The 24835-nt window shown below is 38.5% G+C and overlaps 1 protein-coding gene across 8 annotated transcripts in view; it reads right to left on the reverse strand.

Moving 5' to 3' along the window:
- Positions 1–6774: 6774 nt before the first annotated feature.
- LOC107732883 (mediator of RNA polymerase II transcription subunit 25-like) overlaps positions 6775–24835 on the reverse strand; it is a 30344-nt gene continuing 12283 nt past the window's right edge. Inside the window, exons 7-21 of one of the 8 annotated variants that reach the window (XM_016544308.1) lie at positions 22365–22524; positions 22076–22200; positions 20697–20772; positions 20357–20598; positions 20177–20263; positions 17516–17601; positions 17362–17419; positions 15862–15969; positions 15074–15247; positions 10514–10621; positions 10273–10344; positions 8175–8333; positions 7500–7608; positions 7221–7323; positions 6776–7159 (exon numbers count right to left, since the gene is read on the reverse strand). In XM_016544308.1, coding sequence (XP_016399794.1) covers positions 7226–7323; positions 7500–7608; positions 8175–8333; positions 10273–10344; positions 10514–10621; positions 15074–15247; positions 15862–15969; positions 17362–17419; positions 17516–17601; positions 20177–20263; positions 20357–20598; positions 20697–20772; positions 22076–22200; positions 22365–22524 — 1662 coding nt within the window. In that variant the 3' untranslated portion in view covers positions 6776–7159; positions 7221–7225. Of the gene's footprint in view, positions 7324–7499; positions 7609–8174; positions 8334–10272; positions 10345–10513; positions 10622–15073; positions 15248–15861; positions 15970–16779; positions 16838–16932; positions 17019–17361; positions 17420–17515; positions 17602–20176; positions 20264–20356; positions 20599–20696; positions 20773–22075; positions 22201–22364; positions 22525–24835 lie in introns of all 8 variants that reach the window. The other 7 variants (XM_016544311.1, XM_016544312.1, XM_016544310.1 and 4 more) reach the window with 7 other exon arrangements.

A 24835-nucleotide genomic window follows, 5' to 3' on the forward strand; every position in this document is an offset into this window, starting at 1 on the left:
GTTTTTTGACGTCAATATTTGATGTCAATTTGACGTCAATATTTGATGTCAATTTGACGTCTTTTTGACATCAATTGCCCACTGGGAGAGAGAGAGAGAGAGAGAGAGAGGGGGATGAGGGATATCAGATGGCTGATTAGCACTGAATTGATAACATTCTAAATTCAGACACGAGGAATCAGTCACTGCCTCACTCTCTATCCACTTTTAACTCTTCACATCCGACTCTGCGGATAGGCTACGTTCGTTGCTCGCAATAAACGTCTGAGAGATGAGATTGCGGCTGACTTTACCCCTCTCTCTTTTTTTTTTTTCTCAGGACGGAATGTGGAACACAGCTGCTGTGTCTTTCAGCCTAAAATGATATTCACATTCGGCTATATGGCTTCCTCGGAGGGGTTCGTACAGTCCAGTGGCCAATCCCGGCACCCTCGGAATCAGCGTGCCCCCGAACGAACTCCCTTCACCTCACTTTCATCCTCCCCTCCTCCGACTCTCTCTGCGGCGCACTCGCTCCACTGACATCACATCTATACCATTAGCTCCCTGGCTCTCTTTGAATACCCCCGCCCCCTTCCCTTCCTGCCTTTTGCCCCCGAACTGCGCTCTATGCAGTAGTAGAAGAGGCATTGTTCACAGCCCATAGCTCAACCTACATTCTACACCAGTAGTCTCTCTCTCTCTCTCTCTCTCTCCCTCTCCCTCTCTCTCGTCCAGCTTCAGCATCCTGCTCCTTCTTCCTCTCCCTCCCTCTCTCTCTCTATTAAATTTCCAGTCACACAACAGTGCAGTGGATATCCCTCCCTCCCTCTCTCCTCTTTCCAATCTCCTCCTCTCTCCCACAGATACCCTCCTATGTTGAAATCTTCCTGGATCTCTGTATGTCTCCCTGTTGACTGCTCTCTCTCTGAGTCAAAGCCCTCAATCTCCATTGATTAAGACTGCAAGCTGTCCCCCTCCTCATTTACAATCGCCTCATCTCTTCCGCTTTCACCCCAATTAAAACAAAACCTTTCTCTAATTTAGTTCCCCCCACACACACTCACTCACTCACTCACACTTATCCGGCATGGCAATCGTGTACAATGCACAGTGTGTGTATTTTGACCATGTGGACTGTGCTTTCTTGGTCATTCTTCTCCCTCTTTCGGTCTCCCTCGCGGGGCAGCTGAGATGTGACTGATTATGTGGACTGGACACCACAGGCCATTACATGAACAGTGATGCGGGCCGGCTGGAGGATTAATGCAGTTCACATGATGAAGATAGAGCGGGCGCGCTGAACACTATAGGCCCTGTGTGTGTGATTACCGCCCTTCACGGGGAGCTACGGAAAAGCGCGAGGTCCTTTGAGCGCTGCAATGCTTTACTAGCTTTAGTGAACACGGTGCGTTTCACGCCACGCTTCGGAATTAATGCTCGCTGCCGTGTCCTCACCCGCAGAGTGAAATACTCCTAAACCACTTGTGTGGGACGACACGGTGCTCTTGGGATGTGTTTCTGCTCAATTTTGCTGTGCCTGCTGACTGTTTTTGTCATGCAAGTCAATGACGTGATGCTCTGTTCAAATTAGTTCAAAACTACATTCAAACTGCAATTCACACATAGAGTGATTTGCACACACATCTCCTGTGTTTTTAATTGCTGTATTTAACTTAATTAAAAATGATAAGTGAAAAATGTCAGGATGATACTGTCCTGATACTGTTTTTTCTTATATAAACAACACTGCTTATCTTTATCTGCTTATCATCACTGGTTATCTGATTCACTGCATATTTATTATTATGTTTCAAAATGGTATAGAGTGGATCCCTGCAGACCCTCATGATGGTGTCAAGGTCAAGAAGTCTCTTAAAATATCAGATAATTTGACCTTTTTATGACAAGGCAAAGTTATAAAATTTTATGGTGTGAATCCCCAAAAACATAATGATTTATTATTTTTGGAAAGGAAAAAAAAAGAAAGAAAAAAAAATCTTTTGTACTCCGCATGTAAGGAAAACGCAATAAGTTCATTAAAGTGGACTTTTCCTTGAAAATATAAATGGTTCATTTAAAATGAAAAGAAAATATAAATTATTTTTTTCAAAACCATGCAAACCCAACATGAAGGACTTTTTTTTAAACTAGATATTGAAAAGTGTCTTCCTTTTCTTGTGAACTTGTAAAGTGCAAAGTAAATTCCAGGAAAAATCCAGAAGCCACTCTTGTGTTCTGGTGTCTGAGTGTGTCTAATGTAAAATCTGTGCCTTTGTTTTTGTAACACTTTTTTTTGTACACAGGTCCACCAGACATGTGGAAAGCGCTGCTTCCTCTCTGCTGCATTAAACTATGTCAGCAGATTTAGCCACATCAAAATTTGCTATTCTCAAGGGCATGTCAGAATATATCTAACGTAGTAAGTAATTCATGCTGTGTGCCATGTTCGTGTCAAACCCTGTGTTGTCCTCTCCGAATGACAGAAGGGTGGGGCTACTGTTCTTTGCATGCCTTTTTGAAAGGTAGCAATACAAAACAATAATATGCAACATGATGTGTGATGTACCCATGTGTGACACTCCATGGGCCATCTTGCTGGTTACTTGCGATTGCATTAAAGATTAATTACTGTATTAGCACAAAGCACACTTTCACTGTTAACTGCACAATGTTCGTGCAATGTTAGCACTTTGCTTGGTGCTGATTGCTGAGATGTTTGTATGTACAGATGCATATGTTTCCTGTGACAGCAAATATTTTCTGAATGAAACCTTAGCATTGCAGGATTGATTTAAATCTAAAGCTGGACTGCACTTCCTGATCACGCACTAACAAATCTATACACAAGCATTAAGCCATACATTATTCATTTTTGTCTTGGTTTGTTGTTTGTTACATACTTTTTCATGCCCTGTGCATATTTATATTTTATAATTATATTTAATTATTTATAAAACTTCAGATTTAAATATATATATATTATTAAAAATATATACATCAAGTCACTCATAATTAGGATGAATATTGTCAGCATATTGTCAAAAGCGTCTAAAACACATTTTCAGTGTGATAGGTGTAATTGAGACACACCTTTTGCGGTAGAAATTCTATTTATTTATTTTCCCTGTGGAACACACAATGAGTTAAATAAAATATATCAAAGCTGCCCTTTTACAGTGAAAATGCATGGCAAGCAAGGTCAATTCTGACCTAATGTATAGCTATTAGTATATAAAAAGCTTTTAGTTAATGTCATTTGTTCATGTTTTGTCATGCCTGGGGCACAAGTGAGCCAGAACTGCTTTAGTTGCCCCTTCAAAACAAAAGGTACACGACAACCTTGAGTGGAATAGTGAGATTAAAAAGTAGGTGGACCAAACCAATGAAAACATGGTGAAGTCCATTGCTCAATATGAGCAGCATGAAAGCACCACTGCAGTGAACCTATTTTGATAAGCTCTTGTGTTGCCTTTCTACACACTGTCTCTCAATGGGCTGTGCTATTGGTTAATATATTTCCTATCAGACCTCTCACTTACACCTCCTGTTTTTAGCTGCATGTCAGCCGCTGTACCGCGTCAAGTCAGGATTTGCACAAGGCTTAGTCTTGCTGTGAATGAAGTGCATTACTAATTTCTTTGTCCTTCTTTTCCCTCCTCACAAAGTCTGACCCATTCAGAGAGAGGGCAACATGGTGCTCCAGTGCTCCTGTGCGATACGTGTCATACAAGAAACAGATCAGCTTCCCCACAGTGGTGCAATTAGACCCAATAAACATCTTCACTGTCAGAATACAAACCCTTCAAATGCTCCCTCATAGGCACGAAACTCAAACAAAACCCTCAATCTTCACCCCGACACTTGTGCTTTGGATGTGGAATGGATAAGGCCTTCGAAAATCACATGAAATGACAAAATACACCTACACGCTGAGCCTCCGTCAATGCACATCCATTAAGGCCACAGATGCATCTCTGCCCCGGAGGTCCAACAACCATGCCACTTCTTTATGTCAGTGCAACGTGAACATCTCTGGGAGTAAAACACTCGACTTCCATTCTCCTGCCACTGGGTTTTATATTTAAAACAGAAGTCAGTCAAAGTGATCGCCCCCTAAAACAAACTCTCCGTGACCCACTTATTCCCTTGGCTACAGCTCGACGTCGATCGAGCAGACGCTGCAAAATGAAATGCAGCCATACGGCCACTGGAACTACAACAATACTCGCTCTTCCAGATGAGTGAGCAGAATGGCCCAACTCCTCACGTTAGGCTTAATATACTGAAGCAGAGGCACCAGTCATCACTGTCTGCGTTGCAGCGATTTACTCACTGCGATGCTACTTTATTTAGACAATAACGAGCCAGAAAATGTGCATCAACACACATCAAACTGAGATAAGTGCAAACAGTCTGCATATCCCAAAGAGTGCTATTTAAACTGAGCTGGCTTTAAATAGGAACAAGCGCAGACTAGAGAGTGTGAAAGTAAAAAAAAGAAGAATTAAAAGCAAGGGTGCGTAGCCCACAGTTGTTCAGCTGTTGACGTGACCTGGATGGCAGCGAAAGGGATGAGCAGCCATCACTGCGAGACAGAAGAGCCTCTGTCTTTGAGTGTATGTGGCGTGTGTGCGAGGAAAGGATGGAGAGAAAGCTTAGAATCAGATCCCAGTGTCAGCGTATCTTAGCAACCGTCTCCCAGGTGACAGGGACTAACATCACTTCCTGTCTGTGTGAGAATGTGTGTCTGTATACTAAAAGGTCTGCATGCGAAAAAGCATACAAAAACGTGCATGCTAGTAAAAACGGTTGACTGCTCACTGACCGGAGGCTGTTTAATTCTGCTGAATGTCAGCGGTTGGTAACTTGCATTGTGCAGCCATGTTCCCATTACTGGTGCGATGGATTCAGAACACGCATTCCTAATGTGACAGATATGTAGTAATGTCTCACAACAAATCACATGCCACTTCATAATTAATGCCTTGGGGTACTCCGAAAGAATAAGCATGATGGGACAGTCACGTTCGGTCATTAAAACTGTTTGTTTAGCACACAAGATGGTTAATCAGAACGGATCAGTGTCACATTATGCATATACGACCACACAGATCCAAGATATCTGCGTATATGTGTGGATTGTAGTTGTACATTGTGTCTGTGTCCAGCCTGATTATGTGTTATGCCAAGGAAAGCGTGGCCAAGTGCTGCCATCTGGTAGAACTACTTGGCACAGAGGTCCACTGTATGGTTCTATGACATATTGGAGTGGTTAATTTTAACGCTGTGACACCATTTGGCAGAATCGAGCATTTTGCAACCTATCATTCAGTCTATTTAAGTCATTCGTCCGCTGCTATCACACCACTACCAGGTTGACACACAAATACTTTGCCTTAAAGAGACAGTCCACCAAAAACAAAGAAATAAAATTCTGTCATCATTTGCTCATCTTCATGTTGATCCAAATTTGTATGACTTTCATTTTTTTCTTTGGAACAAAGAAAAGAAGATCATTATTTTGAAGAATGTTGGTGACTAAACAGATTTGGTTCCCACTAACTTCCATTGTATGGACAAAAAATACAATGGACGTCAATGTGAACTGAAACTGTTTGGTTATCAACATTAATCAAAGTATTTTTGTTTTTGTGTTCAACAGAAGAAATCAAATGCATACAGGTTTGGAACGACATGAGGGCAAGCAAATGATGACAATGTTTATTTATGTGGGTGGATTATCACTTTAAAGCTGCAGTCAGTAAGTTTTGCCTCTTTGTCGTCATCTCGGTTTGAAAACCTGGAATTGCAGATGTGTGCGGAATTATCTAGCTTGCGTGGGTTGTGCGGCGGCACGGCTCCAGTGTGGATGAATCTAATGTTCTGAAGAGTATGTGTGGCAGTCAGTCACCGCACCGGTGTGGATATTTACTGTACTTCGCAATCACAGATTCTAGCCTACGTCTTGGAATATGACCCAAATAAGAATTTTCACCGTATATTGCCATCTGAACAAGTAAGTAACAAGTTTGCCACGTTTGTTCTGACCAACTGAGGAAAAAAGCATTATCATAAATCTCGCTACCAATGGTGATTAAATCTAAAGATCGGTTAGCTCATCACATCAAACCATTTAAATTATTATTATTGTTATACTTTATTCTCAAATTGTTAATGTTAACAACATCAGCATTGCGTGACTGAGTATAGTGTGTATTAGCGTGTAGATTTCAATTTCTGCACAGTCTAATCGAATTGTCATACTCTTGTATGAAATTCTCATATTAAGAAATTCTTTTAACCCAAAAAGCTAATTATGCTCCCTTCGAACTGGTTTTCTTTAAAATACAAATCTTTGTAATCACAGGCTATCTGTAATCAGAAACACATTTATAACTGGAATATAATTTAATTTCATTCACATGTGTTTCATAAACACATAATCCTTTCTGGATTACAATCCGCCATCAAAATTATACATTTAATTATTCCAGCTGCTGTGAGAAAAGGCTAACGATCTGCCCCCTGCAGGATCCTCACATGCGATAGCCTTCTAGCCGAGACGACTTCTTTATGTTTACAGACGTGACGTAATGACGCAGCGGCATGCTCGAATTTCCTGTGAAAACCTACCCGTACCACTCAAATTAGAAAACATTATTTAAGCTGACCGTTGTGAATCGGGCTAAAGTAAGGCGATGGTTTTGAACACTGGCTGGTTATGTACTTGCTCAAATATTGATTTCGGATCATTTTTAACCAAAAAAAGTTACGGACTGCAGCTTTAAGGAAGACCTCAAACCCAAAAATTGCTTGAGAAAATTAACTTTATTCATTTTCATAAAACAACATACTAGATTTCAAAAGACAAATTAAGAAAAAGTAAAACCGATAGAAAGTAAAACTTTCATAAAAATACAATAGTAACCAGATTCGTTTGATTAATCTTGAGGTGCGAGGAGGTGTAGAGAGATGAAAAAGAGCCTGGTTTTCAAACGCCTTGCTCTTCGGTCCTGTCTATATGAACAATCATGTTACTGCTAACATGATTCGGTGATAGGCTTGTGTGTAAATGCATCAACAAATACGCGAGTATGAAAATAAATTCCTGATCTCACTCTAAACACCTCTAATCTTCCCCTACGCACCTGCTTCTAACAAAAAGTCAAAAGAACAGAGCTAAGATGACTCTTGTATTTTGTAATGAAACCTCTGAAGCAAAGAATGATGGGTAAAGCAGTCCTTAGATAAGGTCCATAAGAATTTCATCCTCCATAACGCTCGACATCCCAGGATTCTGTGCGACTGGACCCCGTGGACCTGTAGGGATCATCAGCGGACCTGTGGGAATATAAAACTTATAGCATAAAGGTATCTAAGCGGTTTAAAAAAAGATTAAACATAAATAGCAGTACAAGCCACAGCAAATAAATGAAATCTCTTACACAATTAATGAGGTCACAGATGTGATAAAAATTAATTGTGCTAATGATACTGTACTGGAAATTAAGTGCTACCTTGGTGAGGCTGCCTCCACTGAGGCTGCATCTGAGCGCCCCCTCCTGGTGCAGGATGGACCATCTGCTGGATGGGATGCATTCCCTGCATGCCCTGCATCCCACCCTGCTGCAGAGAGATTATGGAATATAAAGGCAAGCCGAACTGCGAATAGCACTTTTCATTCCATTGACTTCCATTGTTACAGTACGAATGCAAATGCGGGAGACAGGAAATGCAAGCTCATGCGAATTTCGCTGCGTTTCAAAGCTCAAGTTTTATGAACTCTTGACCTGTGAATTCATATCACATGAAGACGTGTGATTATTGATGCACGTCTTATCTGAATTAAAAGAATGCAAACTTTAAATATGCAGGACTGCAGTAAAGTGGAATAGACTGCATATTTTTTACATTTTGGCTGTATCATGTTGAATTAGGAATTATAAGTTGCATTATGTTAAGATGCTGCAGTGTGTGGCGTCATATTGCAACCAATGCAGCATCTGTAGAAATTTCACATGCTCAAATTGTTGTGTGACCGCAGCTTAAGGAAGTACTATGGAAGGGCTTCAAGTCAAGTCAAGCCACCTTTATTTATAGCGCTTTACACAATACAGATTGTGTCAAAGCAGCTTTACAGTGTTAAACAGGAAAAATGTGTGCTGATAATGCTATTCGCTGCACACACTTACAGGCTGTTGGCTGAGGAGGAGACTGCGGAGTTGGGGGTTTGCGCCTGGGTTTGGGAGGCGCAGCATGCCACCAGGAGGCTGAGCTTGAACTTGGGCCACCTGATTGGGCGGAGCACCTGTGACCGGCGGCTGCTGATTGCCTGTTGCAGCTGCTCTCAGCTAATGGAAATCAAAACCACAGTGATGAGGAAAGTGGACATGAGCGCTGTAAAACACTGTATTACGTAAGTGCTAGTTCTGTGTCAGTCTCACAGGAGAGAACCGTGAATACAGAGGCACTGTAACTGTGTTCAAGGTATTAAAGGGGACATATTCCACACTTTGTAGCATTTTTCCCAGAAGTCCACTTATAATAGTCAAGGCTTCTCACATCAAATACAGTCGTAACTTAGTTTTACGTAACCATTTTCCACTCTCTTTTTAGTCTCAGCTCACAGACCAGTATTCACACAGATATTCAGAGCTTTGTTTGACACAGTTAGGAACAAGTAAACTAGATATTCACAAGCACAATTGTTTATTCTAGGAATGGGAACCATAGAAAAATGTAATGATCCCAGGCTAATTAATGATGTCTTTTTAGGGGCAGAATAAATGCAATTCAATATTTGGCCTTAATTATATATTAAATAATACAAAACAAATAAAAGAATGTAGTAACATTTCATGCATTCATTGGTTATTTTTTACAAAATACTACTTACAAATAGCATCAGTGCTTTTAACTAAACATCATAATAACAAACAGCAACTACACTGATCTCAACAGCCTCAGGTAAAACATGAAACATACACTGTTAGCACTGTATGGTTTTCATTTTATTAAAAAGAACCAACTCAAAAGAGTCACTGATTAGGGAATGTTTTTTTTGTTGTTGTTGTTAATCATAAACATTCAGTGCAACCAGTGTAATCCATCCCATTTCCATAAGAATGACTTGTAAGAGTCGATTATTTTTTTAGTGAATCTAAATCATTGAGCGTGACCGGTGTAGTCCAATTCTCAAATGAATGACTCTTCGAGCTGGCTCTTTTAAGTTAATCATAACTATACAGCGCAATCAAAGAGTCATTCATCTGTGAATCTGACAACACTGGTCACGCTGTACTATTTGGATTCACTAAAAAGAATTGACTCATAGTAGTCATTCATTCAGGAATTGGATGGTGCTTATGTTGGTTGCTGTCTAACAAAGGATTGCTTAGAACAAGTTGGAAAGTAGACCTGACTTTATTTTAATGTGACATTACCCTGTTTTGACCCTTAATCAGGCTGTATCTTTAAGACATCTACATGTAAATGACTTCTGTTATGTTTGGCTAACCTCTTTGCATTTGAAATGATCAACAAATCCATTGCAAAGGTGCTGAATACTGAAAAGGTGTTGATTTGTCAATGAAATATAGGTGGTCATATCAGTTAATGTGCTCACAGTTGTGACATCAATGCTATTATACATTCTGAATTATCTGTTTTTGCAACTTAGTTTTCATATATGGACTAGACATAAACTACCATTCAGAAGTTTGGAGTTATTTTTCATTATTACTTTTTTTCTTAAAAGAATACTTTCATTCAGCAAGGATGCATTAAATTGATACAGATTGACAGTAAAGCCTTTTATGTTACAAAAGCTTTCCATTTTAAACAAATGCTGTTATGAAAATTATCACCGATTCCACAAAAATATGAAGCAGCACAGCTGTTTTCAACATTGATAATAACAAGAAATGTTTCTTGAGCACCAAATCAGTATATTAGAATGATTTCTGAAGGATCATGTGACACTGAAGACTGGAGTAATGATGTTGAAAATTCAGCTTTGCAATCACAGGAATTAATTACATCGTAAAATATATTAACATTTCAAATTGTAATATTTCACAATATTACTGTTTTTACTGCATTTTTGATCTAATAAAGGCAGCCTTGGTGAGCATAAGAGACTTCTTTCAGCAATGTCCCCTTTAACACACAATGCTGTTCACAAGATTGGTGCTGAAATGGCAGAAAATCAAGTTGTGAAACCCTGTGCTTGCAGGAAACATGGTCCTCCGTGTGCGTGCATGCATGAATAATTATGTTTCTCATTCTCACCATGTTGTTCTGTCTCTGCTGGTCCTCCATCAGTGTGACCTGACTGACGGAGGGCAAGCCCACCACCACAGACTGAGGCAGAAAGAGAAGGAAAGAGAGGAGACGACGAGGAGGGTTTAGAACAGCATGCACATTCCATCTCAAGCCGAGGAGAAATACAAATGGGGTGAGTGCACAGGGCCAAAGCCAGAGAGAGAGCAGGGCAGGGGAGAGAGGAGAGGGGGATGCTCTGCTGCTTTACCTGCTGTTGCACATTGCCATGCGTAACGGGGATGGGGCCCGGCGGTCTGTTGAGGAAGTTCTGATTGGGTGGGACCTGTCCAGGTTGCATCTGAACAGCATTGTTCATCTGAGAAAAAGACCAGCGATGAATTACTGACAGAATTAAAGAACAAAGCACAAAAAGCACAATTAAAACACAAGTACACTTTAAGCTAATTTTTGTTTTGTTTCACTTAAGTATCCCAAAATGCTGTTCTTTTCATGAAGGTACATTTGTGCGAGAGTATGTTTTCATTATTGTACATTGTTGTTATGCTAGAGTTTACATGGCATGCACATTTTCAAGCGTGTGACTGTATAATTGATTTTGTATGTATGTGCACTCATGTTTGAAAACAATTTTTTTTGTGCAGTGATTTTATTTGGTCTAGGTTAAGTTAGGTAAGTTAAGCTCAACCAACAGCACTTGTGGCATAATGTTGAAAACACATTACTTCAACTCACCTCTTATTTTCTTTAAAAAAAAAAAACATTTTAGGGTTTTAGTTGTTTAGTTGTTGTCATTGCAATGAAGTTGAAAAATCCGATAGAACTTACACAGAAAAGGTTAGTGTATTTTTTCACATGAAGGTCATGTTAACACACTATTGAAACAGCAAGTACTTTATATATATATATATATATATATATATATATATATACACACACACACTCTGCTGTTCAAAAGTTTGGGATAATTACGTTTTTTTATTGTGTTTTAAAGAAGTCTCTTCTGTTCATCATGGCTGCATTTATTTGACCAAAAATACAGAAGAAACATTCATATTGTAAAATATTATTACTCACTGAAAATGTGTACAATTTAACAATTTGCTCCTGGAGCCATTGAAATTCTAATATCTTTGGAACCGAACCATACAGGGCCTTAAAAATGACTATGCCAAAAGGGAAGTTTGTTAAGACGGAATATCTAAAAGGGCATTAAGATATCTTTAATACTTTTTGAGTTACAGGCCTGCAAACTTTGGAGAAAAAAACTTGAAAAGTGCTCTTTCCCCATTTTTGAATGGTCACCATTGGCACATAATGCAACAAAAGCCCTATTTGGATGGTAATTGTTTCTCAGGGGGACGTAAGGGATTTTCACCATTTACAGGGGGTAGTCGGTGATTTTATTGCCGTCCGAATCCAGAATGTCTGTGTTTTTCTCCGACCACCCGTGTAAAAATCCCCGGTCGAATTACCTACTGTTTTTTGACAAACACCAAGGTCGTGACAGCAAGTACTTATATATATATATATATATACACACACACACTGCTGTTCAAAAGTTTGGGATAATTACGTTTTTTTATTGTGTTTTAAAGAAGTCTCTTCTGTTCATCATGGCTGCATTTATTTGACCAAAAATACAGAAGAAACATTCATATTGTAAAATATTATTACTCACTGAAAATGTGTACAATTTAACAATTTGCTCCTGGAGCCATTGAAATTCTAATATCTTTGGAACCGAACCATACAGGGCCTTAAAAATGACTATGCCAAAAGGGAAGTTTGTTAAGACGGAATATCTAAAAGGGCATTAAGATATCTTTAATACTTTTTGAGTTACAGGCCTGCAAACTTTGGAGAAAAAAACTTGAAAAGTGCTCTTTCCCCATTTTTGAATGGTCACCATTGGCACATAATGCAACAAAAGCCCTATTTGGATGGTAATTGTTTCTCAGGGGGACGTAAGGGATTTTCACCATTTACAGGGGGTAGTCGGTGATTTTATTGCCGTCCAAATCCAGAATGTCTGTTTTTCTCCACCCGTGTAAAAATCCCCAGCCGAATTACCTACTCTTTTTTGACAAACACCAAGGTCGTGTGGTGATTTAATTACGTCCAAATCAACATCCTTGAGTTTACAAAAAGTATTTAAGAACAATATTTAATCACCGCTTCACCACAGCGGCTGGAAGATCTTGAGAACAAAAAGGAGAAAGAGAAATAAAGTACATTACATTTAAAATGGGCCGTTATTCTGGCAGCAACAGGTGTGCAATACCATTTTAAAATACGTAGCCTATTATATATTATTACATTAAAAATATAAACCAAGCAGCTTCATGCTTACTTCATGTAAATAAAAAGCTGCATTATTATTTCCGCTAAATTTCCCATTTTAAAAATGACATAATTTGACAGAAAATGCAAGACAAAACCATTCATCTATATAGCGCGTCTGTCTTTCTATTTTTAAACAGGAGATTTAAATAATCAAATGATATATAGGATATTATTATTACATTAAATATGAATTTATTCTCATCATTCCAAGCATGTGCCATTTTATTCACAGCAGACAATCATGCAACCGACTACGTGAGCACCGCCCGTGTTCCCACAAAACTCGCTCCTCCACAGTGAATAAATCGCCATCCGAATGCATGAGTTTTATCACTGAGGTCCACATGAGAAACAATTACAGTCCGAATAGGGATATAGACTGCTAAAGTCAACAGATTTTACTAACAGACCTACCAATCTCTGTGTAAAAATAACATAAGAATGCTGCCATCTTTCTGAAGTCATTTTTAACCCCCTGTAATTTGTCTCTGAATCTCAGGTGAAAATTGCCATTTCGATCCCCCTCTACAAAATAGTGGATTTCTCTGTAAATATTCATCCATGACATTTGATATTTTGGCTTTCATCACTATACATGTTTATCTTTCTTCAGAAAAAATATTAGCAAAATCAAAAATTTGAGCCGGAGACCTCTGGTTGAGTTGACACGGAATGACCCAATTATGACAATTACATACAATTTTACTATGGGGGTGTTTAAGTAAACACACTAATGTTTATAAAATCAAATAATATTTAATTTAATAACGGTACATTACACAGTACATGTAATAAAATAACATATAAAAAGACACTCAAATATGATTATATATTTTTGTAACAAATATTCTGACTTCACTGGCCCGTAAACCACTCACATTAGGGAATTTCCTTGTTTTGCCTCATGTAATTATTTACTGAGAAAAAAGGTTTCTCACATGGTTTTCAGTAGTCCATCAAAAAATGCAGCGCTCCTGCAGAGATGCAGATTCCCTGTGCATTGGTAACTGAATTCAGATATGAGAATGTCAGTCACACGATTAGCCGCTGGTGGAGTCAGCCACAAGATTAGCTGCTATTGTAGTCAAACAAGTGCATGCAGACCTCAACACCCCTCATTCCCACACCTCCACAATCAAAAAACAAACTCTTCGGATCGGGACGAATCAGATCACCAATTTCAATTTCAAAAACGAAAAAAACTTTAAAAAAGCTAATTTTGCCAAAAGGTGAGCAGTTTAAATACACCACATGTGCGGTTGGTTGAGCGTTACTCAGAATATTTTTCCAATATTGACAAGGTAAATCAGGTCTCTGGTTACCTATAGAATGGCTGGTATGATCCTCAATATTTCTCCCCTTCTCATTAGTGATCACTGAAACAGTTTGTTGTTTATCTGGCATGTTAATGACAACCAGGACATGTGTCAGGGACATATGGATACAATTTGGCAATGTTTTCTTTAACCTTGTATTATGTTGCAGGTCCTAAGATAGTTACTGGCCAGCGGGGATTTGCTTTAAATTGCCAAAGCCACTTTTAACTCACAATCAGCAAGTGTTAATTTTAGGTGCCATGTGCACTATGTGAGCAACATCAAAGCAAAACCGGAGACAGCTGTTCACAAGGTGCAAGAAACATAACAGGATCAATTTCATTGCTAAATAAACTTTAAGGGCCCTATTTTAACGATCTAAGCGCATGGTCTAAAGTGCAAGGCGCAAGTGCACCAAGGGCGCGTCCAAATCCACTTTTGCTAGTTTAACGACAGGAAAAACGGTCGGCGCACCCGGCACATGGTCTAAAAGAGTTGTCACTATTCTCTTGATGAGTATTGGGTGTGTTTTGGGTTAATAAACCAAGTCAATAAACCAATCAGAGTCTCATCTCCCATTCCCTTTAAGAGCCATTTGCGCTCGAGCCATGGCGGGTTAGCTATTTACATGGCGGGATTTAATTTTTTATTTTTAAAAATGTTAGTGTGCTGCTGCGCATCCCTGTGTGCGTAATAAGCAAAGTGTACGCGCGTTGTGCACCCGTCTATTTTTGTTTTATTTTGTTTGTTTTTCAAAAATATTTACAGATTTTTGTTGGTCAATGGCGCAGTTGCCTCAAAATAGCAACGCGCCAGCAATGTGCCTGAACACACCTCGTTTTCAGACCAGCACGCCCATGGGCGCAAATGCATTTGCTATTTAAACAACGTGGTGCAGGACGTGAAAATGACAACTGCGTCGGGCTGAAACTAGCAAAAAACACTTGCGTCGCGCCTGGTGCCGCATTGTGCCGGGTGTATGATAGGGCCCTAAAACTTTTGTTCTTTTACAGGAAGAAAAAGATACTTTAGTTTCAGATTTCATGTGAGCATTTTTTGTGTATTATATTTACAATTTTGTGCTCTGTCTGTATAATATCAATAACTGTTGGTTTATAGTGAAAACTACACCATTTCGTGTGACTCACCGAGCGTTGCTGCTGCACTTGTTTGTGGTTAGTGATGACCTGCCGAATGCCGTTGACGAATCCGCTCTGGTCATTAGGGATGAGTCCCATGAAGATCCTCTTCCTAGACGAGTACAGCAGCATCAGCACACGCACCTCACATGGAGCACTGTGGGGGAAGTGCACACAACCAGCCTACACACACACACACACACACTATATACATCAAACTATGTGCCAATCCACACATCTAGACAGCACACACAACTACTGGAGTGACTGGAGAGCTGCCTGGGCCTACACGATTATATTTGAAGACAGGATTAAAATGAACTAAGCAGCCGTTTCCCAGACACAGACTGAACCTAAAACTGAATTTAATCAGTGTTAATGGTGATTCACTACTGACAGATCTCTTAGTCTGCATCAAGGGATCTAGCTCTAGGGTAAAGGTTCATTTCAGAGCTTTTCATTTTCAGAGGAAATGCTGGCCATGTGACTTTGCTGATAATTATTTTTATTAGACTTTTTTTCATAGCTAAATGTGAAAATCTTTTTATTTTACACTCAACGGCAGAGGAATAACTCCCCCAAGAGGGTGAAGACCATTATTACACACTTATCAAATTTTCTTCAGAAGTTTGCAATGGGAAATACAGACACTTGGGAAATAAAAATATATAGATATATGCATAGTGAACATAAAAACTTGGCCTATACGAGAAGTTTCTAGCTTGATTATTAATTTTGAACTGCTTTGCGTACCATACAGGAGGAGGTTATGAATATTATGCTGTTATTATACTCACAAATCCATTGGTCATGATGCGATACAGTCCCTTCAAAGACTCCATATCTTTATTAGTAAACAGAAACTGCACCATACGAGAGTTTCTGAACAGAGGGCCCAGAGTAGTCTATAGAAAGACAAAACATAGGGATCATTTGAGCTGTGACCCAGATGTTTGATAAACCACAATTCAGCATGTATATTAGGATGACATCCACAAATGCAGTTAATGCGAGAGTTTAAAATTATACTTTATACTATAATTTTCTAATTATAGTATGATTTTTAACTTAAGTATAAATAAAGTTATTAATTTGAACAAAGAATACAGTCTATAAAAGAACATTCTACTCATGTGACAGAATGCATTTTGCAGGCTGTGTGTATCAGGGAAGTTTGCTAGTCAGGCACGGGGAGTGAAACAAAAGTAGAAGGACAAGATGAAAAAAAGAGCAGGAGATGATGGTCACGGTGGAGAAAACAGACGAGGACGAGTAGAAGAAGAAAAAGGAAGAGAAAATAATTCTGAGATACAGGAGAGGAGACAACATTTACAGAGTAGAAAAAGATTGAGAAAGACTTAGGAGAAGAAAAAGGAGGAGAGAAATATGAGGAAGAGAAAAAAAGATGAAAGAAAAAGAAGAAATGATGATTAAGGAAGAGGAGGAGATGATGGAATAAAAAAATAGGAGATGACAATTATGAAAGAGGAGGAGAAAAAGATTGAGAAGGAGAAGAACAAAGAAAGAAGCTGATACAGGAAGAGCAATGATGAAGAGGAGAATAAGGAGGAAACGAAAAAAAATGGGGAAGGAAGAGAAAAAAAGATAGTGAAGAAGATAATATAGGAGAATAAGAGAAGGAATAAGAAGCGATCCTTGCTTCCTTCGCAAGCCCAGTAATACATCCTGCAGAGAACAACAATGTTCACATTTACCAGGAGCTGCTGAGGGATGAGCTGCATGATCAGCTTCTGTGGCCACTGGTCTGTATTTCTGAAACAAAAGAGGGGGGAAAAACTTCATCCCCTCTGTGCATCTCTACCATATATTCTACATTATGCAAATATGGGCCAAACGGAGTCACTCACAGATTCTCCCCTTGGCTGACCTGGACCTGGCAGGGCAAGGAGCGTGTAAGTTTTGTGTTGGAGTCCATGGAGGAAGCCTTGGGCTTCTGCGGTGATTGATGGAGACAGAGGGAGAGGTGACAAGGGGAGGGAAAAAAGGGCAGACAGAATAAGATGAAGAGGTTAACATACAAAAAAATAGGAGATGACAATTATGAAAGAGGAGGAGAAAAAGATTGAGAAGGAGAAGAACAAAGAAAGAAGCTGATACAGGAAGAGCAATGATGAAGAGGAGAATAAGGAGGAAACGAAAAAAAATGGGGAAGGAAGAGAAAAAAAGATAGTGAAGAAGATAATATAGGAGAATAAGAGAAGGAATAAGAAGCGATCCTTGCTTCCTTCGCAAGCCCAGTAATACATCCTGCAGAGAACAACAATGTTCACATTTACCAGGAGCTGCTGAGGGATGAGCTGCATGATCAGCTTCTGTGGCCACTGGTCTGTATTTCTGAAACAAAAGAGGGAGGAAAAAACTTCAACCTCTCTGTGCATCTCTACCATATATTCTACATTATGCAAATATGGGCCAAACGGAGTCACTCACAGATTTTCCCCTTGGCTGACCTGGACCTGGCAGGGCAGGGAGCGCGTAAGTTTTGTGTTGGAGTCCATGGAGGAAGCCTTGGGCTTCTGCGGTGATTGATGGAGACAGAGGGAGAGGTGACAAGGGGAGGGAAAAAAGGGCAGACAGAATAAGATGAAGAGGTTAACATACAGAGTAAAAAGATCTTGCTGGCAGAGATGGATGGCGGGGCTTAAGGCAGGAGGTCTCTGTGAAATATACAACCTGTGTGTGCAACTTCCAGAACAAGAGAGACCGCACTGAAAATGGAACAGCTGCAACATTATCATGTCAATCAAAATGGTACACCCGATGAGCAAACAGACCATCTCAAGAATTTCTGATGGAACCTAATTTTTCAAAGCCTCATTTAGACCAACTGTTGACTCAGTCAATACAACAAATTGTCGATTTTAGAAATATACCAGTTTGGCACATCCTTACTACAACCACCTTACACTCATCTGCAGATCGACAGAGTTGTGGTGCAGAATTACTATTGATTTAATTTACACAGCATAGCTTGGCAGTGTTTGTGTTTGCGAATAGGTGAGCTGTGTGAACTCATCCAGATGGAGACTCCACGACAGGCCTCAGCAACAGAGCTTGCCGCCGTGCTTGATAAGCGCACATTGGTTGACTGGCATGTTATTGACCAGATGGTGATAATGACCATGGCATGTGCGTCCGTGTTTTTGTTTCCTGATCATTTGTGTTGACCCAGTGTCAAAACAAAACATTTAAATAGTTGATTGTGTGTTTGGGAACATTCCTTGCTTAGATGATCTTGTGGCCATTGTGAAATAGTCAATAATGCTTCATTAAGCTAAAATGAAGGCCTCTCCCATAAATCAAACAGAAATCAAGAAACCTCATTGATCCCATTACATTCTGTGCAAATGGCACCCAAGGCACAATACCCATGCGTCACCTAAAAATACATCAATGAAACACGACTAGATAGCTTTACCAGATTCGCTTTCAGTGATCGAATCAATCTTTTTCACACGTCTAGAAAAAACTAAATTTCATCTGAGTTGCAGATGAGTTATGAGAGTCTTTCAAAGAGATTATTTGACCCCATTTATGTTCCATTTTACAAACGATCCATCCGACACTATCCATACAATTTTATGTTTTAATTTCCATTTAGCTTTATTTTTATTTCAGTTTTCGTTTCAGTAAATTTAGTATTTAAAATAATTTTACTTCAGTTAGTTGCCAAAGCAACATTTCTAATTTTACTTTGTTTTTTTTTTACACATCTATTTGATTTTAGCTTTATTTCAATGAAGAAAACTATTTTTTATTAGTTTACTTAACATTAACAACACTTGTTTGCAAAGCTTTATTAGCAATATTTTGGCAACGATAAAAGACCCTTTCAGGTTTTTACATAATTTTGGGACATTTTCTGTTCTTATTAGTAGTAAACTGTATAGCCCAGAGTAATCACACTTCAGTATCCAAATATTACAGTAGCTGGGTTTCCATTCACAAAATTTCAATCAACTTTTTGTATAAAGCATAAACAAAATGTGGAAACACCAAGAGTAGGGCTGTCAAGATTTCTTGATTAAATATGAGTACTCCATTATAAAAAAAATCTTGCATTTTGCTCCTGGCAATTAACCTGCAAAATACCGGAAGTGGCGCATTCCGTGGATGAGAATCCATGAAAAGCATTATTAGACCGTTTTCTAAGGCTGCACAAAATATTAAAACCAAAGCATAGTGATATTGTGAATTCACAAAGGCTGCGATTCAATTAAATAAATATATGCGCTGCGGGTTTAATATGTGCTTCATTTATTCAGCAACAGATCAGCTCTGTTCACAGTAAACGCTGCTCCACACAAACAGTTATCATTTACATGCGCAGACCGTCTTGAACTCCATCTCTGCATATGTTGTGAGTCTAGGTTGCTTATAACGTTAATCTGGGAACAATGTGCACCATTCTATCAAATCTATAAGGTAAATCATTTATAAATCTACACCAACACAGGAGAATACATCATTATCTTTCTAAATATGCTAATTGTTCATTGCGACTTCAAAATAAAAGTTTAAAATAAAGTTTGCATGTTTTGATGTCCACGTTCTTGTTCAAGAAATTACAGTGGCTGTAGCATTTCTGTCTTAAAGAAATGGCCAAATATTAAAGATTAAGTGGACATTTTAATTAAATGTTGTTTAGTCAATATTAAACAAGCATTAGATCGCACTGTAAAGTGTAAAAACAATAATGTTTTATTAATAAATTATGTATTTTAACTGATGTATTCAATAAACCCACATGATTACTTGCTTTTGATATTTTATTTGAACCAATAATTATTGCCTCATTGCTATTATATATGTATTTTAAGTACTTTAAAAGTCTATTTTTCACATTGTCTATTTTTACTACCACAAAAAATTATCCAATTACTTGATTAACGTCAGAATAACTGACCGATTACTCAATTACCAAAATAATTGTAATTGACAGCCCTTTCCAAGATGCAAAATAATTCAGTATCTCTCCAAATTCAGGTCCTAATTATGGTTTGTTTCCCAGCAGTAAACCACGTAACTGGTCTGAAGAAGACCATTTAGTATGCAAATATTGCCATGACATCACTAGTATAAATTTCTCACCTCCTGCCATTCTAGAACTCCACTCCATGCCACTATCTTATTGGCAATACCTTGCTGTGCCCCAGCCGGAGGTGCAGGTACAGCAGCCTGAAAAACAAGAATATATTGAAAGTGCTCTTGCATGGACTCCAAATGAGTCCAAATGAGACAGTATCCACAGAAATAAATCTCAAATCTGACCATGCCAGGCTGTGTTGTTGGCGCCGTCTGCTGATTGGTGGGCTGCGACTGAGGGGCCTGGGGAGGTGGCTGGTTGGGTGCAGGTGGGCCTTGTGGTGGGACTTGTGGTTGCTGTGGTGGCTGCTGAGGTGGAACTTGTTGCTGCGTTAACACTGGCGGTGACACTGTGGTAACTGTAGATAGGTTGGGTTTACCTCCTGATGTGAGTGATTGGCTGAAGGGAGCATTTGGCATTTGAGGAACTGCAAACATAACAAACAACTCAGCAAATGGTGTGTAAAATATGGAAAACAGTGAAACAGTGGAAGATTCAAGAATACAGGGACACAATTTGACTCACATCGACTCTTCTGCTGCTGAGTGGCTGCATCTAGCACTTTCTGTGCGGCATCGTGTGCCGCGTTTAGAGGGGAATTCTGTGTATGCAACAGAGGGAGAACATTCATAAAGTCTCATCATTAGTGTGCACAGCATTGCTTGAAACAAAGCCAGATCCTTCCACTAAATACAAAAGCATTCATGCACATCTCATCTACCACTTAGATCTATTCAAATGAGATTATAACAGCAGTTACTCTTAATCTTAAGAATCAAACTGAGGCTCTGTATGCTGAAAATTACCAATAATGTGCCTCCAATTATGCACAGAAAGGTTCAGAATGAGCAGACCGAGATTAGCCTGTTATTGAGAGAAACGCTCTGATTACTCTACATCACCGATGCAATGAGGCAAACAGGGTCCAAAATTAACCTTTTACCTCACCTGCCAATGGTAAGTGAACTGCTCATTAAAACGTGCATATATTTTTGTCGTCCCTGTTTTTCCTTTTTGTCCCCATTTTCCCTGTGGCAAACCCGTTGTATACAATTTCTCTGATCTGACTGAGTTTTTCATTAGGACTATTTGCCTTTAAATATTGTTTTAATGTGACTACAGCAGAACAGATAATAATCATTTCAAGATTTTAATACCATAAAGTTTTATACCATAGTTAATACCATAAATATCTCACAAAAATAATAAAGTTCAAAATAATTATGTAATATGTACTAATGATATAACATGTAATATATTCACATCCACAAAGTTTCCAAACATACACGCCTTAATTTTGAATGATACAGGCCGACTGTTTTATCATCTGACACCTAAGAAACTAGTTTTGTGAAATGTTTTGCTTGAAAGGTGTTTCATGTAAATATATACACTACCATTCAAAAGTTTGAAGTCAGTAAGATTTTTTTAATGGTTTTGAAAGTCTCTTATGCTCACCAAGGCTGCATTTATTTAATCAAAAATACAGCAAAAACAGCAATATAGTGAAATATTGTTACAATTTAAAATTACTGTCATGCATTTGAATATATTTTAAAATGTAAATTATTATCGCGTTGCCAAAGCTGAATTTTCAGCAGCCATTACTCCAGTCTTCAGTGTCACATGATCCTTCAGAAATCATTCTATAAAACAGCTGTGCTGCTTAATGTTTGTCGAAACCATGATACATTATTAGAATGTTCAAAGAACAGCATTTTTTTTTTCCCGAAATAGAAATCCTTTACAAAAAAAATGTCTTTACTGTCACTTTTGAACAATTTAATGCATCCATGCTGAATAAAAGTATTTATTTTGGAAAAAAAAATATATTGACCTTGAACATTTGAACAGTAGTGTATATGTAATGAAGTTATATAATTCTATTAATTACATTAACACACCTGGTATGGAAGGGGAGGAGGAGGAGTTTGGGTTACTGAGCCCATAGAAGGCTGGGACACAGGCAAAGGCTGAGGTGGCAAGACAGGTTTAAGAGAGACTGCACCAGAAGCTCCTCCAGGAGCAACTGGACACACACAGATGTAACAGAAAGCATTAATCAGAGCAAATCTAGTAATACAATCAAAATACTACTTTATCCCAAATTCTCCCATCTGCTGCTCAGCTGCTGACAAAACTGTTGATGTTATATCACTGCACATTCACAAACAGGACAAGTGTCTTTCTTACCAGGAAGTGCAATGCCCCTGACTAACACCATGTGAAAGGGGTCTTGACTGTAGTCTGGGTGTGAGGATTCTGGTGCACCTGCTACCGAGGATGCTCTTTCAAAAAGAGATCGAAGCGCTGGAAGTTTCCGTGGAGCAATTACAGAAAAATGGATCCCCCGCTATAGTCAATAATAATACAAATATTAATAATAATTTCATTAACTACATATCAGAAACAGATACCAGCTTTTATACATAAATGGCACAGCTCAAAATTCGGCAGGACATCACAGTAAACAACATAGAACATAATATTGTAGAATATGATGGTATCAACCAACATGATCAGCAATGGAAATACATTACACAGTCCCTCCAGGATTTCGCTACTCTGCAAAACTTAGTAGCTTGCATTTTGTCTTATTTCTGCAAAATTTCCACACAAAAAAAATGTTAACCTGAGATCCATAATAATTCTCAATGCGTGTTTAAGTGTCCTGTCGCTGCATTGCAGTAAATATAACATGTAATATATTCACATCCACAAAGTTTCCAAACATACACGCCTTAATTTTGAATGATACATGCCGACTGTTTTATCATCCGACACCTAAGAAACTAGTTTTGTTAAATGTTTTGCTTGAAAGTTTGAAGTCAGTAAGATTTTTTTCCTGTCGCTGCATTGCAGTGAATTCTGTTGCAAATTGAGCAGGGATGGACTGACCAAAAGGCACAATGGGATACCTCATACCTCATCATAGTTGTGTAAAACAAGTTACACAATACTGTATTCTAATTAGGCTACTTTTCCTGATAACGCAGTAATGTAATGCGTTACATTTTAAATTTATGTAATTTGACCACAGTTACTAATGTCAATAAAATTACGTTACTTAAGTTACAAATGCAGTGTTAAGAAAAAATATGAGGTAAATGCATTTTAAAATCATGTTTTGCACGTCAGTATGCCCTTTAATAAATCACCGGAGAATGCAAGCTAAAATGCAGACGAGTCGAAGAACATTTAGATGCAATGAAAGGTTCATATTACAAAATGTTGCACTCGATTTCACATATTTTAGTCTGGCATTATAGTTTGGGAAAATTCCAACAAGTAAAATGCGTACAAGTTTATGTCACATTAACACAATAAGTAAGACTTATAAATGTCTTATCAGAATGATCTCCTCCACTGGATCAAGCCGTGCGTTGCATCGCATTCTTTTTCTGAGGTAAATTCTGGCTTATTCCTCACAGAGCATTACTTCCAGAAACAAAAAGTATCCTAGACGAACTTAATGAATCTTCACGCTTTGTTTACATTAGTGATGTGGGCCTTTACATGTTCGAGTGTCTCACGGATGATTACCGTATGAATAGCACGTGCTGCGCATGGGTGTGACCACATTACAGATAATGAGCTCAGACGGGTAACACTGGACCTCGCGTTGGTTTCATACGGATTACTTTATCAGAGAATATTTGTTTTCGATAAGACTTACTTCATTTAAAAGTAGACACTTCAGGCTTTCTATAGATATAGTTTTCATGTATGTGTGTCCAGTATTTGCTGAGTTTTCGTTCATTTTTGTGGCACGTTTCAAAAAGAAGCTAAAGGAGACCGAGACAGCAGAAAACGCACCCTGTTTGTTTTCTCTATTTTACAAAAGCACAATGTTTTGTTGATATTGTGTGTCCACAAATAAAAGTAGACCTTTTACAGTTTCAAATGATGTATTACTCTTATCTGTACGATCAAAAATTATGAACATTTTAAGTTCTTTTCATTGTTATCAGGAAAAAATGCAAGTGATCGTTCAAGTTACTGTTTTGATACTTGTGTCATTTTTCAGTCAATATCAAATTACTGAAAGAACTATGAGTTTCACTTTGTAGTGTATTTTGTAGGTTTGATAATTTGAAAAGTAAAGTAAACTTAGTTATCTTAGTATTAGTAATTAGTAATCTGATTCTTTTTTAAAATGCAGTAATCAGGAATGTAATCAAATTGCAATTTTAAAGCAGTAATTAGTAATTTGTAGTGGATTACTTTTTTTTTGAGTAGCTTACCCAACACTGCTGGTCATATATACAAGTGTTTTAAAGGGGTCATATGATGCAATTTCAATTTGTCCTTTCTCTTTGGAGTGTTACAAGCTCTTGGTGCATAAAGAAGATGTGTAAAGTTGCAAAGACTAAAGTCTCAAATCCAAAGAGATATTCTTTAAAAAAAGTTAAGAGTCAACCATGCTTACCCAAAATGGCTCGTTCTAACACGCCCGCACGTCTATATCACGATGTGGGAAGATTTGCATAACGCCGCCCAAATGTTCACACAAAGAAAGAAGGCGTAACTTTAATTCTTGCTGTTACCGCCGCTGCCATGTTGTGGAGTCGCTGTGTGTTTCGTTGTGAAAGCAAAACTACTTTGTTTGGCCTTCCAAAAGAGGACGATATCCGCTCACTCAAGCCGGCCTCCGCTCACTCTAG

Source organism: Sinocyclocheilus rhinocerous, unplaced genomic scaffold, assembly GCF_001515625.1.
Source record: "Sinocyclocheilus rhinocerous isolate Xijiao unplaced genomic scaffold, SAMN03320098_v1.1 scaffold220, whole genome shotgun sequence".
Taxonomy (NCBI): Eukaryota; Metazoa; Chordata; class Actinopteri; order Cypriniformes; family Cyprinidae; genus Sinocyclocheilus; species Sinocyclocheilus rhinocerous.